Raw genomic sequence first — 17,504 nt, forward strand, 5'->3', positions numbered from 1 at the left:
GTTATTTGTCTCCCTGCAGTCTAACTTCTTGAGTTCTTTGTATATTTTGGATACAAGGCCTCTATCAGTTGTAGGATTGGTAAAGATCTTTTCCCAATCTGTTGGTTGCCATTTTGTCCTAACCACAGTGTCCTTTGCCTTACAGAAGCTTTGCAGTTTTATGAGATCCCATTTGTCGATTCTTGATCTTAGAGCATAAGCCATTGGTGTTTTGTTCAGGAGATTTTCTCCAGTGCCCATGTGTTCGAGATGCTTCCCCACTTTTTCTTCTATTAGTTTGAGTGTACCTGGTTTGATGTGGAGGTCCTTGATCCACTTGGACTTAAGCTTTGTACAGGGTGATAAGCATGGATTGATATGCATTCTTCTACATACTGACCTCCAGTTGAACCAGAACCATTTGCTGAAAATGCTATCTTTTTTTCTATTGGATGGTTTTGGCTCCTTTGTCAAAAATCAAGTGCCCATAGGTGTGTGGGTTCATTTCTGAGTCTTCAATTCTATTCCACTGGTCTATCTGTCTGTCTCTGTACCGATTATTGAATATTCTTAAACAAAAAAAAATGCTACAAAAACCAAACAAACAAACAAAAAAAAAAACGAACCAAAAACAACATTTTATGGTCATAATCTTACATTGGTAGAGATCTTTATATTTTGATACAAAATTGAGGTTATATTTTGTTACATTGGTACAGAATTTTAATATTGGCACAGGTATAAAGTTTTCGTTGCCATAAATATTTATATAGTGATACAAAATTTACGATTAATTTGTTAAATCTAATATATGTATGTTTCAACTCTTGTATAGGTATTATGCTTATACAGCTCATTTAAGCATACAAGGTTTAGTCCCAGTTCTTTTAATATCTGCTATTACAAATGATTTAGGATAATTAAGTGAATCAAGTGAATAGTCAGCCAATCAAACTCATGGCCACATTTGACAATAGTCTGGATTATCACGGACATATTTATTCTGGGTTGTACAGATAATAGGTAGTCCAGACAGGCAATGTTTGCTTGTTCAGATGTGCTTGGATACACAGATGGTCTTCAATAATCTCAGAGACTCAAAGGATACAGCATTTAAAGATGTTTTGACATTGAGCCATGTCAACTCCTGGCAGTACCCCATTATACTTCAAAGAAGATGATGAATATCAATAGCTTCCATATGGCATTGCTTCAATTGTGGCAAGCTAGCCACTAGGCATCAAAATGCCCCAACTTATAGGCAGACAGACTGTTGTCCAAAAGGGGCAAATGGATGCAGGGAAGCCAACTGCCAAGCTCTGCCAACACAGGGTGAACACGGTCCTCATAATTTCTGCTTTACAAAAGATCTATCAGATATTCTGGGCCTGAAAGCTGAAGACAGATGCTCCAACATCATAGAGAATGTCGGGGACTGTCCAGGTAGTCAGCTGACTTTATCTTTTCTATTAATTTCTGGAACCTGTGTCCCTGTGCTTCCTGCATACCCAGGTAATATTCTTTCGTTCTCACATCTCTGGTGGTGTGGAAGACTAGATAGATATAGTCTCAGGATAAGCTTAAGATGTTTAGGATTCTAGATCTAAGATGTTTTTAGGATGGTAAAACAAGTTAGGATAAAAAAATGATTTAGATACAGAAGTCTGAACTCATCAAGATAGGAGAGATGATAATATACTTTAAGTTGCCAAAAATAAATGGACTGGATATTGTGAACGTAACTCTTACCCAATAGTTTTCATAATTGTTTTATAATTGGTCCTACTGTACGTTGTTTACTATTATAAAAGAAATAGCTTTTTTACTTAGACAAAAAGGGGAAAATGTACTGGGTTGGTCTGATGCTGGATTTTCAACATGTGCTTCCCCCCAACCCCCAATTAAACTGATCATACAAGGCTAGAGCCTGTGCTTGGGCAGTAGAGGAAGAAAGGTAGGCCTAGAAGTGCAGTGAGAAGGCTGCAGGTACAGGGAAGAGGAGGAAGAAGGAAGTAGAGTAACTAACTCAGAGCAGGACTGCATGGCCAGGAGAAACAGCAAGTAACAACGAGCTTTATAGTTGGGGAATACATTAGTATAGCTCTAAGCCTGCTCAGTCTAGGCTTACGGCTTATGAATAAAATACCTAGATTGTATGTCTTTTATTCGAGCTTCTTAGGATTATAAATTCTTTCCACAGTTCATACTACAGTAGGCAGCCTCACATCCATGCACATATGAGTAGCAATAAGTAAGCTTAGTAAGTTATTAAGCAAGACAGAGAGTTAGAATGAAAGAAAGATAGGTACACGTAGTTGATAGCAGGACATGTTAAGGATCTGGAGGGAATCCAAGAGTAGTTGTGATATTTCATTATACAAATATATGAAAGTCCCTAAGAAAAAAATTTAAAACTAAAAAGAACATCTTTAAAAAAAAACAAAAAAAAAACTAAGCCAGCCATGGTAGAGAAAACCTTTAATTCCAGCACTTGGGAGGCAAAGGTAGGTGATCTCTATGGGTTTGAGGCCCGCCTGATCTACCAAATAGAGTCAGGGCAGCCAGGGTTTGTTACATAGAGCAACCCTGTCTCAGAAAAAAACAAACAAGCAAAAAAGTTTAAAAAATCATCCAGGCCCAGTGAAGCTGGTAATCCCAGAACTACAAATCTGAGGAATGCCTGGTCTATATATCAAGTTTCATACCAGTTCAAAACTATAGCGATGCCTTATCTCATAAGATGAAAAATAAAATAATATACAAGTACTATTCCATTCCATTAATGAATATTTTAAAAGGCTTAATATCCTAATATTTTATATAATTTTGTATATTTATAAAATTTCCAAAGTATTGTACATGAATCTTATTTTCATTGTTTTTACAATTCTTTCCTAAACATAAAGCATATGATGTTATATTATCAATATATAAAGGAAAATAGAATAAAGGTCTCCTTCACTCAGCAAATAGTTACTAAGAAACTTCTTTGAGGAACCCTGGTAGTTCCTGGAGTTGACTCGATGAGGAAAGTAGGTAGTATTCTCACAGAGGGAAAGAGTTTCACTCATCACAATCATGGCCTCATGGAGACATTATACAAACAACAAAATGCAGCAAACCCCACTCACAATGACTGAAAAACAGCTCTTTAACCTATAAATGTGACTTGCAAATCAATTATATTTAGAAGGGTACCTGTACTTCATGGAGGGAAAGAATATATTGGCGGGGGGGAGATAACATTCTTTTAACAGTTAATATTTCTACCTACTTGTCTTGCTAAACAACACCAACAAAATCAAGCATCTATGCAAATCAGCTGTTTGATTTTCCATCTCTTGGGTCACTTGAAATTGGATACACTGAAGCACTGACACTCTGTTTTCATCATTTTTATAAAATAAATCTGTATTGGTATAATACTTAGGATTATCCTGGCTGGGCTTGCTGACTGTTTCCTCACAGAATGAGGGGTGGAATACTCATTCACTCCTCCCAGTTGTACGAATTCTGCCATAACTGCACAGCCTAAGGGAAGGGCTAGAGTATACAGGCAGGGAAAGACTTAGGAAATAAGTGAGATGGAGTGCCACGCCTGCATCATAAACACTCTGCTGAGCATGAGAGTATGGAAATTAAGCTCCTAGACACCATAAAGTCATTAGCTGGGAATCCCAGAGGTAGGGTGAGTTATCTACTAAGAAGTTGTAAGCCACTCCTAAACCAATAATGGCTACTGCCATTGCTACTGGTTTTCATTCCAGAACTCAATGGTAAGACACAAATGCTGATAGCATCACATAGTTTGTGTTTTAGGACTTGAAGAACTCAGGCTAGGACTGAAAAAAAAGTGTCCACTTCCTTGCAGAATAGTTTTTACTGAAGGTGCTACTAACACAGTCTTTCCCAGCTGTGGATCCTTCATGCTTCATGACAGAACTATCAGGTGATATGTGCCAGACCCTAAAATAGTGACACAAGTTGTTATAGACAGAACACATGCTCTGACTGGACTCAAGGCCTGATACACAGGGAGAAATTCACAACTGATACTTGAAACTTAGACAAAAACCTGTGTGGCCAAGGAAGTCATGGGTCCTAGTGAAGAAGCAGAAGCTATTTCTTTGTTAAATAAAAATGTACCAGCTAAGGTACTGCCCAACATTTATGGCATGTATATAATCAGGTTATTACTTGACTCAAGTGTTTTTATTTCCCATCTGTCATATTTTCCCTCACTTATGTTTTATAATAGGAGGAATATCCCCCAAGACTTGCCAAAACTCATGCTCCAGAGATAGAGGAACTAACAGAGGGCATAGAGGTTCAATGCCTCACTGAAGTTGGAGAGGAGTAGTCAGATATCTATGCCACCCCTTCCAAGGCTCAGAGAACCTTGTGGAAGAGAAGGACAGAAAAAAAGAATTAAGAACCAAAGGAAAAGCTGGAGTGTAGTACATAACTATCTTCAATACCTAACTGCTTGTTGACTATTGATATTCTTCCATGGAAGGATGGGCTTGGAGAATCTTGGGACCCTCATTGAAGTATCTAGCCACTCTCTACAACAGGTTATATGCAACTCTGCCTGCTTGAATGTGGTCTTGAGGAAGTACAGTCATGTCTGAGTTACCAACCATGCAGAGGTGTAGATCTTCCAGTGTGGCTGCTCAAACTAATCATTTTAAAAGAGGGAACCTCAACTGAGAAGATACCCCTGCAAAACTGCCCTAGGGACAAACCCGTGGTGCCTTTTTAAAAAAATTGATAATTGATGTGGAAGGTGAACCAGATTCACTATGACTGTCCCTGGGTCCAGGGTGCTTTAAGAAAGTAGGCTGAACAAGCTATGAAGCAAGTCTGCAGGTAGCACTCCTCCATGACTTCTGCTCTAATTCTTGCCCTAGCTTCCATGACTGATGGATTTATAAGCTATAAGATGAAATAAGCCCTTTCCTCGCCAAGTCACTTTTGTCTTGGTAGTTTAGCACAACAATAGAAACTCTTAACTAATACAACCATGATCTTTAAAAAAAAAAAAAAAAGCCTATAAACCCAGTAGTTCCTTAGTAGTTCCACCCTGGTGAAATCAAACTCTGATTAGTCATTGGTACCTTAGGAAGAGACAGAGATTGCCTAATCTCCCCCAGAGCAAAACTTCTCTGTTTTCTCAGAATTAAAAGGTAACATTTAAAAGGACGGATGGAGATAGAACTCATGCAATGGTTATCTACCACATGTGAGGCTCTGGGTTCAATCCCCAATACCTCTGACACCATCCCCTCAAACTAAAAAGAAAAGAAAAGAAAAGGTTATAAAAGGAGGTACACTCTTAAACTTTCAAAGAGAAAACAAAGTTTAGACACAGTCTTCCAAAATTTCTGCATGTCTTTTCTACTGCAACTTCTGCTTTAAAATACTACTGTAGCACTGCATTAAAAAGAACAGATATCTTTTTGTGAGGCCATTTCAAGTTATTAGTTTTCAAGATACTGTCTAATAGAAACAATGTAACCAAAACTCTGCCACAGAATCAAGATTCATTAAAACAAGCTTAATTTAGGAAAAAAAAAGGTGGGGCATTTATCCAGAATATATAGGATATTAATTTCATAATATAAAATATATCAAAAACTCATTTTAAAGAACTAAAAGCTTACAGAAAGGACAAGATCATGTCAGGAGTTGTACTGTGATATGCAGAAGCAAGAGAGCTATCAAGTACTGAGGGTAAGACAGCCTAGATTAAAGGGTACACAAATGGAGATCTGAAAAAAAATATATATATATATATATATATATATATATATATATATATATATATATATAAATCTAGTAAAGTTCATGAGTGGTATGATTTTAATTGCTCAGTCAGAATTTCATAAAAAGTAAGTATTAAGGATGACTTCAGGTAAGCTGTCCTCTCTCCATCAGTTGATAGACCCCTGGCTTTTTCAAGTTCCTGACTACTATAACCAGAACAGCAATGAACATGAATAAGCACATGTCTGTACAGTAGGACATGAGTCCTCTAGTCATATGCCCATGTGTAGAGCTGAATCTTGTGTGAAATGTATTTCTATTTCTCTGAAATCCACACTGACAGTGGGTGCACCAGTTTGTACTTCATCAGCAATGACTAAGTACCCCCTTCTCTCCACATCCACGCTAGCATTCAGGATCATTTGTTGTTTTGATCTCAGGCAATATGAATAATTAAAATGAAATTTTAAAGTAGTTACACTTCTCTAATGACTAAAGACACTGAATTTTTTTTGTTTGTTTGTTTTTTTCCATCTTTATTAAACTGGGTATTTCTTATTTACATTTCGATTGTTATTCCCTTTCCCAGTTTCCGGACCAACATCCCCCAACCCCTCCCCGTCCCCTTCTCTATGAGTGTTCCCCTCCCTATCCTCCCCCCAATCCTGCCTTCCCCACAACAATCACGTTCACTGGGGGTTCAGTCCTGGCAGGACCAAGGGCTTCCCCTTCCACTGGTGCTCTTACTAGGCTATTCATTGCTACCTATAAGGTTGGAGCCCAGGGTCAGTCCATGTATAGTCTTTAGGTAGTGGCTTAGTCCCTGGAAGCTCTGGTTGCTTGGCATTGTTGTTCATATGGGGTCTCGAGCCCCTTCAAGCTCTTCCAGTTCTTTCTCTGATTCCTTCAACGGGAGTCCCGTTCTCAGTTCAGTGGTTTAATGATGGCATTCGCCTATGTATTTGTGGTATTCTGGCTGTGTCTCTCAGGAGGGATCTATATCTGGTTCCTGTCGGCCTGCACTTCTTTGCTTCATCCATCTTATCTAGTTTGGTGGCTGTATATGTATGGGCCACATGTGGGGCAGGCTCTGAATGGGTGTTCCTTCAGTCTCCTATTCCCTCCCAAGGGTATTCTTGTTCCCCTTTTAAAGAAGGAGTGAAGCATTTGCATTTTGGTCATCCTTCTTGAGTTTCATGTGTTCTGTGCATCTAGGGTAATTCAAGCATTAACTGTTTCCCAGCCATTTATATATTTGTATTTCTTTTTTTGAGATCTATTCAGTTCCATACCCCAACTCTGTCTCTGTCTCTCTGACACACACACACACACACACACACACACACACACACACACACACACACACACAGGCTCACACTCATATTCATAATATCTCTCTCCCTCCCTCCATTTCTCCCCCTCCCTCCTCCCCCTCCCACCACTGTGTGTGTGTGTGTGTGTGTGTGTGTGTGTGTGTGTGTGTGTGTGTGTCTAGTTATGGTTTTTTTGGTCATTGTTTTGCTTTTTTAGTTCTTTGTATTATATATTTTGGATATTAACTCTCTGACAGATGAATACGAATATCTGGTAAAGATTTTTTCTGTGTCCCAAACCTGATACTTCACTCTATCTTCTCAACACGTCTTACGACTTATCTATCAGGAAATCCTAGTCTGAAATCGAAAAATTTAATCATTATGGCTTCTAATCCACCATTCTTAACTCTAGTTTACTGAACTGAGCTCTCAACTATAATACCTGTTTCCATTTCTGAGCCCTATCATTTTTTTCACATGGAGTTCTTTTAAAATATAAGTCATGAAAGTATCTACTTAAATCCTCCAGCACCATCCTTATTGTGTTTATCTTTTCAGAATTTTGGCCTCCTATCTCACACTGAGGGAAAAAGTATTTCTTTCTATTTATAAATTATAGCTAACATAGTCACATGGAATGAGTAAAGAGGCTACCATCCTAAAATCCAAAATGATTTATCTGATTAAAGCAAAAACATCACAAAGACAAAGGAGGGACTGTTATTTATATTTAATATATTTAGTGTTGCTAGTTTAGCTAAGTGTTCAAGCTTAACATCACAAATGGTGACAGTGAGAGCCTTCTGATAAAATGGAACATGAAGTCTCAGTACTACCTATGGAGTTCTATTCCCATAACTTGAAGAGAATCACATCTCTACAGCAAGTTTCCAGCTTATAGAAAACAGGAGAATAAGTTATTACTCTAAGAAAATGTTGGGGCCTTAGTTCTCTTTCCCATCTTGCAAGATGGAGGGTGAAAGGCAGGAAAGCCTGATACAAAGCAGAAGACACTTGCAGCCAAGAAGGCTGGAGGTTATGCTGCTGCCTCTGGTTCTTCCAGCGGCTGGTGCCCAGGCCAATGGTGCAGCCAAAAGGGGTAACCCTAAGCCCAGGAAGGGGAAGCCCCATTGCAGCCAAAACCCTGTCCTAGCTAGAGGAACTGGCAGGTACTCCAGATCTGGAATGTATCCAGAAAGGCCTTGTATAAAAAGAAATACCAAGACCAAGGTTGAAAAGTAGAAAAAGGAGAAGGTCCTTGCTACCTTCACAAAAATAGTTGGTGGGGACAAGAACAGCGGCATGCGGGTGGTGAGGCTTTGAAATGCCTAGGTATTATCCTGCTGAAGACGTGCCTCGGAAGCTGCTGAGACATGGCACAAAGCCCTTCAGCCAGCACGTGAGGAGGCCGCGCTCCAGCATCACTCCCAGGACTGTCCTACCATCCTCACTGGGCAACACAGGAGCAAGAGAATGGTTTTCCTGAAGCAGCTGGGCAGTGGCTTGCTACTTGTGACTGGACCTCCTGCCCTCGACACAGTTCCTCTGTGCAGAACATACCAGAAGTCTGTCACTGCCACATCTACAAAAGTTGCTATCAGCGAGGTTAAAATCCCCAAACACCAGACTGAAGCTTCCTTCAAGAAGCAGCAGCTGCACAAGGCCAAGCATCAGGAGAGGGAAATCTTCAACTCGGAGAAGGAAAAAGACGAGATTACAGAGAAAGCTGTGGACTCGCAGACTTTGCCAACGGTTAAAGCTGCGATCTCAGTTCTCCCTGATGAAAGGGATGTATTCTCACAAACTGGTGTTCTAAATTGCTAACAACCTAATTAAATAGCTTCATATGTTTAAAAGAAAGAAAAAAGAAGAAAATGTCTGCACATCATGGCCTATTCTCTTAAGTACATTAATGCTAATAAAAAGAGGATAATTCCAGATTGAGAGAATCTAAAAACATGTAACAACAAAATTCAAATTATAAAGCTTGATTGGATCACAATTTAAAAAATGTATATACAAAAAGCCATGGGAACCTAGATTTAACATGCTAAAAAATGATAGGTGAATTTTGTGATATTTATAACTTACTGTTAATGTATCAACAAATAGTAATAATCATATAAATATAATAATGTAAATATATGTGTGTATATGTATATATACTTGTGGATAAATGAATAAACACCCACATACATAGACACGAATATGCCTAAATATAGTCTGTTGCTTCTAGTTGCTATGTCCAATATCCTACTTGGCAAATTTTCTACAGTCATGAAAATTTCTATGTAAGCAATTGCTAAACATCCCATCCCATCCCATTTACAGTACCTGGTTCTTGAATGACATCCACCTTTCCCACACTGATCTGAAGTGTTTCTCCATTCTTTGCAAAAGTCTCCCATTCAGAATCAGTCTGCTGGCAGGATGGACACCATGGAGCATAACTGCAAGACCAGAAGAACTAATCAAAATAAAATATGTAGGGTAAAATCTATAAACAAAATTCATAGACCATTCTAAGATAAACTCTTAGGTAAAGAGGAAATAAAGGCAAGCTTTCCAAAGTCATTTGACATAGAAAAACAAGGATGTATTTTCTCCTTATGACTTTATCTACAAATATTAATTCTATTAAATTGAGAATATTTTCAAAATAATCTTAACATACAAAACATTTCCTCCATGTAATTTTTTAAAAATAAATGAATCAAGTTTTATCCCCTGGCTTTGATCTCTGAGGCAAATATATTCAAGGCACCCAAAGTAAAATAACCTTCAAGAATGTCCCAATACGGAACAAGAATACCCTTGGCAGGGAAGAGAGAGGCAAAGATTAAAACAGAGACTGAAGGAACATCCATTCAGAGCCTGCCCCACATGTGGCCCATATATATACAGCCACCCAATTAGACAAGATGGATGAAGCAAAGAAGTGCAGAAGTGTAGATCTCTCCTGAGAGACACAGCCAGAATACAGCAAATACAGAGGCGAATGTCAGCAGCAAACCTCTGAACTGAGAATAGGACCCCCGTTGAAGGAATCAGAGAAAGAACTGGAAGAGCTTGAAGGGGCTCGAGACCCTATATTTACAACAATGCCAAGCCACCAGAGCTTCCAGGGACTAAGCCACTACCTAAAGACTATACATGGACTGACCCTGGACTCTGACCTCATAGGTAGCAATGAATATCCTAGTAAGAGCACCAGTGGAAGGGGAAGCCCTGGGTCCTGCTAATACTGAACCCCCAGTGAACTAGACTGTTGTGGGAGGCGCAATGGGGGAGGTCGAGGGGAACACCCATAAGGAAGGGAGGGGGAGGGATGTTTGTTCGAAACCGGAAAGGGAATAACACTAAAATGTATATAAGAAATATTCAAGTTAATAAAAAAAAAAAAAAAAAAGAATGTCCCAATACGAGCCAAGCCAATTTCAGATCTCTCAAATCTACAGAAATGAGAAGCAGAGACCAGAGACCTGTCTAGTATGTTTCCAAGTATATAAATCCATGAGGAAGTTCTTAACTTTTCCAAAGAAAATAGAGCTACCCAATACTTTTTTAAACTGAAAACATTGAGAATCTGCACCTTAAAGCCATAACTCTGCTTTTTACATGTACTGTTCGGCTAGATACAGGCAATGACATCTCATAACGGCCTACAGAGTAAGAACATCTCTCCGTTAGGATGGAGGACAATCAGCCAGAAGAGACACTGCTACACCTTGACACCTGCAGGTCTACTATCTCCAGAAATATGAAAAAAGAAATTGCAGCTATTCAAGCCTCCAATATGGTGATAATTTGTTATAGCAGCCTTAGGAAATTGATACAGAAAACCAGATAAAATTTGAAACAAGGACTTCAAGTAAATAAGCCTTACAGGTCTTAAAGCAATGGTTTTCAACCTTCCTAAAGCTGCGACCCTCTAATATAGTTCCACATGTTTTGGTGACCCCAACCATTAAACTATTTTCATTGCTGCTTCATAACAATTTATGAATTATAAATATTTTCAAGACAGATTAGCTGAAGGGGTCGGGATTCCCCAGATTGAGAACCGCTGTCTTAGAGGAATGGCAGGGCACTGTTTAATATAGAATAGGTGAATAAAAACAGAATGTGCTGGAATTCCATTTGAAAGTAATAACATGACATAATTTAAAGAAAAACTAACATTTTCTTTTTTTTTTTTTTTTTTCATTTCTTTTTTTCGGAGCTGGGGACCGAACCCAGGGCCTTGCACATGCTAGGCAAGTGCTCTACCGCTGAGCTAAATCCCCAACCCCAAAAACTAACATTTTCATAATGTCACAAAAGATACGCTGATAGAAGTGGAGCAACATTTTGTTTGGTTTAATGACGCTTATAGATAAAAACACTAAAATAAAATGATCATTTCAAAAAACGGAACAGGATATTCAAAGAAAAAAAGTTACAAGGAATACTTTAAAATATATTTCAGGAAGCTACCAACTAAACATAACTTAGTAAGTCTGCTTAAATTGAACTTTTAAGAAGAAATAAAGTCAAGATATTGAGGAAATAAATGAAATATATTTTTAAAACCTGGTAACACTAAATTGTTTCCACACAACGAGTAAATGTTATAGCATATAAATTAAACACCAGGGGATAGAGAGTAGCAAGACTTGTCAATTTCATGGTGGTAAACACAGGTGATGTCAGGTACAAGAGCACTGCAAGACCCACATCCAAAAAAAGAAAGTTAATCCCCGTGTGTGTGTGTGTGTGTGTGTGTGTGTGTGTGTGTGTGTGCATTTGCCTTTATCATTGTACATGCCATGCCTATAAAATGGAAACCAAGGAGGAAAAGCAATACAACTAGCCAAATTCTCAAGTTTGCTGGTTTAGGTGCTTATGATCAAATGTGTGCTTATGACCACATTCATATTCTCTGATTTAACTCTCTTAGTTTTTGAGACAGACTCTTGCCATATATAGCTCAAGAGAGCCCACAATGGCTTTGAACTGACTTGTAGTCTAGGGTGGTTTGGAATTAACTATTATCCTGCTTCAAAACTGGCAGAATTCTAGACATACAGGCATGTACCATGTCTAGCTATAAGTTCTTTTAAAATCTTATTGTACAGACATTTACTGCTATTTTAAAACACAAGGAAAGCACTTAGTTTGATGAATAACAGAAAAATTAAAATGATACTGAAAAGCATTTTGGTCACTCACATTATTTAAAAAATGGGTACAAATGTTAGCCCCAACTAGGTAGAAGTACTAGGCATGAATCCCTTCCTACTGGAGTGGACCTTAAGTCCCATTAGACTAAGTATTAGTTACTCTCAAAATATTAGTGCTACTACTGTAACCTTTGGGCTATCTTGGCAGGTTAGTTATTGTTGTATTCTTGTATTTTTATAGCTGGGTAGGACTATTGATTGCTTTTCTCTCTGAAAGTTTGCACAGCACCTTCAGAAACTAGGAGGGCTACTGCTCAGAGAGAGGAGGCTTGCAGGTAAGTTCCAGGTCTATTCTTCCCAACCCTGTGTCTGAAGTACGTGGTGCCTTCAGCAGCCTAGTCTTACCTTAACGTCCTGGGAGACAACCAAGGGCAAAGGCAACTGCCTAACATTTAATCCTCTGTGTAAAGAATAAAACCTGTAGCTGTAGGAAAACTCTCACACCTGCTTGAGTGAGGAAACAGTATGTCCCAGGCAAGATGAATCTCCAAAGGCAATACTGTTTCATTGCCTGTACTTAGAACAGAGACTAGCAGGACTGAGCCACCAAAAAAAAAAAAATTATAACATCAATAAACAAATGGAAGATGACACGTAGATGCTATGTGAATGGTATTTTTGAAAAGACTCAGTAAAGAAATAAGTTGTGTTACTTTTTCATTCATTTACTCAAAAACATTGAGCACTTGCTGTTTAATAGGAAGGCTCTAGAGTTAAACGGGGAAGAGAGAAATTTTATCCTCTATATAAAATTTGTAGTATAGTAGAAAAATAAAACAAAATATTTAATACGAAGGCATACAGCCAGATTTATACTTACCAGACATGGTTAGAGCCATGCTAGAAACACAAGGCATTATAAAAAGGGGGTTTCCTGTAGGGACGGTAGGCACTTATTCAAATGGTAAGAAGCATCGACATAAATACAGAAAGGATAGCATCAGAAGGTGTTTAAGGATAGCAACCAATTATAGTCAGAGAGGAGAAATGGGAACTAACATTATGAAATAAAACAGAAAAAAAATGAATGAGAAGAAAGAGTACACAACAAACCCCTAACATGAAAGAAATTCAAGTAGTAATGAAGACATTTTGCAGCTTTGTAAAAATGTTTCAAAATAAATAGAATGAATTATCACAAATTCATTTTAACTGGTATTTCTCAAACAGAATAATTTTCAAAGCTGAAAATTCAAGCCCAAGCACAAATATTGATTCCTTAAAATACAAAGAAAATTTCATTAATTAAATTTTGTAATAGCTTTTCATGTATGCTAAGGTTTAAGAGCAAATGATTGATACCAATATAGGCAGGAACTGTGTCACAGAGCTTTGTATGACTCAGTATAAAAAAGCAGATTTCCAAAGAGTGGTAGTGTTTGAACAAATGAAGAACGATCATTTTAAATGATGTCAAATTTTTGCCAATATGATCTCAAAGCTTTCTAACTCATTTCTTTACAGAAAACAAATACGTTTTACTGCAGTCCTAAAAATCTCAAAATATAAGACCAGACCATATGAAAAATGCACTGACTTGAGAGGTCATCTAAGTATGTACATGAATATTTGTGTGTGTGTGTACATGTGTGCATGTTTGTATGTGATTGTACATATACATGAATGTGTGTGCATGTCTGTGTGTGGGCCAAAGGTCAATGCTGGGTGTCTTCCTTAATTGCTCTCCACCTTATTTTAGTGAGACAGGGTCTTTCACTGAGCCTGCAGCTCACCTGTATAATAGACTACCTAACAAACAAGCATCAGAGATTCTCCTACTTCCAGCACCCCAGTGTCAGAATTATAGACATGGTTCTTGCTTCTCCATGGTCCTTGGGGAGATGAACTCCGGTCCTCATACTTGTGTGGCTTCTCTCTTATACACATAGTGGAGTAGCTATTTTGGAAGAACTCCAAAATGTATTTATAGTAGGTCTATAGTGGTTATGAGAATACAAATAGAAGTTTTGGAGTTTTTCAAAGAATAAGGAATGCCATCCAATAACCTAGGAAAATAGATTTAAAAAAAAAAAAAGATAGGCACAGTAGCTCTTCTGAACCAGTTTCTGGTATCCAGAGAGAAACCGAATGTAATAGCATAAGTTCTTCCCTTTCCATCCTCACTTCCTGCCTACCAATTCTGAAATATTTTTAAAACAGTGTCTCACTTTAAAAAAAGAGAGAAGAAACAATTTTACATATATATGTGTATATGTTTGTGTGTGTATGTATGTATGTATGTATGTATGTATGTATAAAATGCACCTAGACACATGGCAAGTGCCAGGAAGGGATATGACTATCTAGACTGAGGCATTTTAAACAATAAAATAGGAACCATCCAGGAGTTGTTAGCTAGTAGTAAATTAGAAGCTTACTGGGACTTATAATCATCTCAGTTTTATTGTTCTTATTTCTTTTCCTTAAACAGCAAAAAAAGAAAATTCAAAAAGGAACCACTAAGGAGTTAACAGTGTTAGATCTGAGGAGGCCTTTATACTGCGACTGTTTTTACACTTCACATAAAAACACTCAGTATAACTAGAAAACCATCTAGAAAAACAGCTGAGTAAGGACCTTTGAAATGATAGTAATTATTATAGAAATAGCTGACAAAAGCTGTTTCTCAGTGTTCTGAAATATTACACACTGTCAGTGCTAACATAAAGCTTACTGTCTTTAACTCTAGCACTCAAGAGGCAGTGGCAGGCCAATTTTTGTAACTTGGAGGGCACTCAGGTCTACACAGCCAGCTCCAGTTCAGCCAGAAATACAAAGTGATACCCTATCTAAAAAAGAAAAAGATGTTTCTCTCAAATAGGATATGACTCATTTCTATCCAAATAGGCTATTCATATCCATAACCTTATAGTTTTACTGGTTTGATGATTTAACAGGAGTATTGCACTGCGAGGTCTAGATATCTCCATAGTTTGAGGTGATAAATACCTATTATTTTCTTTAATTTACATAGTTTTTACCATGATCTCAGGCATCTACTTGCAATCTGAACCGAAGAAATCAAAATGTGGCCTTGAATAAATAAAACAAAACAAAAAAACAAAAAAAAATTTTTGAGAATATCTATATCCTCAACATAAAACTAATTACCAAATGGTAGTGATAAATCTGTATTACCTAAGACAACGAGCTATGGTAATGTGGTCTTATAAATTATGTTTCCAGATATCTTTCATTTTCTTTAGATGTCCATAAGCCTATTAAGCCTTTTCAGACGACTGTCCCCTTCCCTGGTATTAATTTTATATTACAATCAACATAAATCCCTTCCCTTTGTCCTGACAGCTTTACGTAACCTTCAAGCGTGGCACTACGCAGCAACCACCACTTACGGACTTCTGTTGTTCAAAAGGGACTATTTGTTCTTGCCCTTTCTTTATGTCATTGGCGCAATCCAATGATGCTACTGACTCAAAAGTCCTACCTCTGAAAATTATGCCATCGGAATTTAAATATAATCTTTTCTTTTTTAAAATTTAGCCACCCGTGTTTATGTTTTTGCTCCGCAATGACATCTCAAGGTCTTCAGAAGGAAAGTGGTATTTCACACAAACTGGTCTTCCTTCCCTGCTGCAATGGCTTGTTTCAACACACCTTACCTAGGTGTACGCATCCCTGAATGGCTGCTCCTTTTCTAATATGGTTATAGCTTTAAGGATTTATGGTTTTCGTTCCCCCTCCTTTACTCCTCCCCCCTGGTGAACTGTCTCCTCCATTTCTAAAACACTTTTGGCCTAAAGCAAGGATGAAAGCGGCTAAGGATGCAGGGTGTGCTTCTTCATCCGCAGCCTGACAGCGGAAGGGCAGGCAATGTGCGCATGCTCATTGCCAAGGCCGCAGCGGGCCACCGCAGGTGCTGGCAGGCAGGGGCGTCACGGCCCGGGTCTAGGTCAGGTAGGACGGCGGGCACCGCGAGGACGAAGCGACGTGCGGGGCGGGTGGGGACACTCACAATTTCAGCATCCACTCGCCCTCCATCACCAGCGTCCAGTTGGAGGCGGTCATGGGCTGCACACGGCTCTCCTCGGCCGGCAGCGCGGCCTGCTCGAGGCCCTCGGCCTCGGCCGCTGCCGCCGCAAGCCAGGCGGCCAGGAATACCGGGACGCAGAAACCGCCTGTCATGGTGGCGCCTGTGAGATAGCTCGGCTCTCTGAGGGCGGGGAGCAGTGGCTGGGTTTCTCACCCCAAGCAACCGCCTTCACAGAGGTCTGAGGAGAGGCCAACTCGCCTCAGCGTCGCGCTCCCAGCCACGCCTGCCGCGCCTCCCTCAGCCTCTTATCTGCCCGCCCGGCAAGGCCACGCCCAACCACCCTGGCCACGCCCCCAACGCACTGCGGGAAGGCGGTTGCTTTGGCAACCGCCTGCAGTTTCCCAAGGCAACGGCCCGCTCTTCCTGCTGACAGTCTAGCTGAAAATATACGGGTGACCCAACGCTGTTTAAGCGGCCCTTGCTGTTTCTCTAAAGGGAAACGTGGCCATTGGCTAAACAAACCCATCCCCCATTTCATGCTAACACAAATATCCCAGAATTGTGGAGTGGATCATGGTGCCTGGAGGAAGGGACAATTTAAAAGCTCTCTGCTCGCACATACTACTGGAGCAGCATTGCCCAAAGAGATAAAACTGGATTAATAATAAAACTAGATAATGCAGTCTTTTTAAAAAATAAACATCTTTAATAAATTTATAAACTTTTAAAATATATGTATTAACAAAATGAGTCTGTTCATGACTATTGCTACTTAAAGTCAAATGGACCCCATTTTTCTCCCAGCCTACCATTTTGTTAGACCTAAAATCAGAGTCGTACATGATTTCTGTATCTTTAGAGATACACATTAGGCGAATCTGTGCCCTGGAACTACCTTGATGTAAGACTCATTACAATTAGAGGGCCCAGGAGCTTATTTAGGGGTCTAACGTAAAATTCAGTGGTGTGGTTAATATAGCGTGCAAAATGTGGTTTATGTTCTTAGCATAAAACACAGCTATGCAACTCAGAGTGCTTGAGAGTACTTAAGGCCAGCCTCTAGTTAGTAATACAGGAAAGATCAATTTTGCATGCAGAGGTGTTGTGGTCTGGATAAGATGTTATAGTGTGCACATTGAGCCTATAAGGTCAGTAGAAAGCATTTTACTATGCTTATAAAAGATTCATAAACAGGAAGCCTATCATTTTCATTAGCATTTTAGTACTTGC

At 39.0% G+C, this 17,504-nt stretch overlaps 1 protein-coding gene and 1 pseudogene across 1 annotated transcript in view; one reads left to right on the forward strand and one right to left on the reverse strand.

Annotated features, from left to right (window-relative positions):
- The window catches only part of Tmx4 (thioredoxin related transmembrane protein 4), a 37,568-nt gene extending 20,997 nt beyond the window's left edge, over positions 1 to 16,571 (reverse strand). The window contains exons 1-2 of the mRNA XM_032904279.1: positions 16,257 to 16,571; positions 9,396 to 9,511 (exon numbers count right to left, since the gene is read on the reverse strand). Coding sequence (XP_032760170.1) covers positions 9,396 to 9,511; positions 16,257 to 16,426 — 286 coding nt within the window. The 5' untranslated portion in view covers positions 16,427 to 16,571. The remainder of the gene's footprint in view (positions 1 to 9,395; positions 9,512 to 16,256) is intronic.
- LOC116899968 lies at positions 2,442 to 8,877 on the forward strand (annotated as a pseudogene).
- Positions 16,572 to 17,504: the final 933 nt, after the last annotated feature.

This window comes from Rattus rattus, chromosome 5 (genome assembly GCF_011064425.1).
Source record: "Rattus rattus isolate New Zealand chromosome 5, Rrattus_CSIRO_v1, whole genome shotgun sequence".
In the NCBI taxonomy this organism is placed as follows: domain Eukaryota; kingdom Metazoa; phylum Chordata; class Mammalia; order Rodentia; family Muridae; genus Rattus; species Rattus rattus.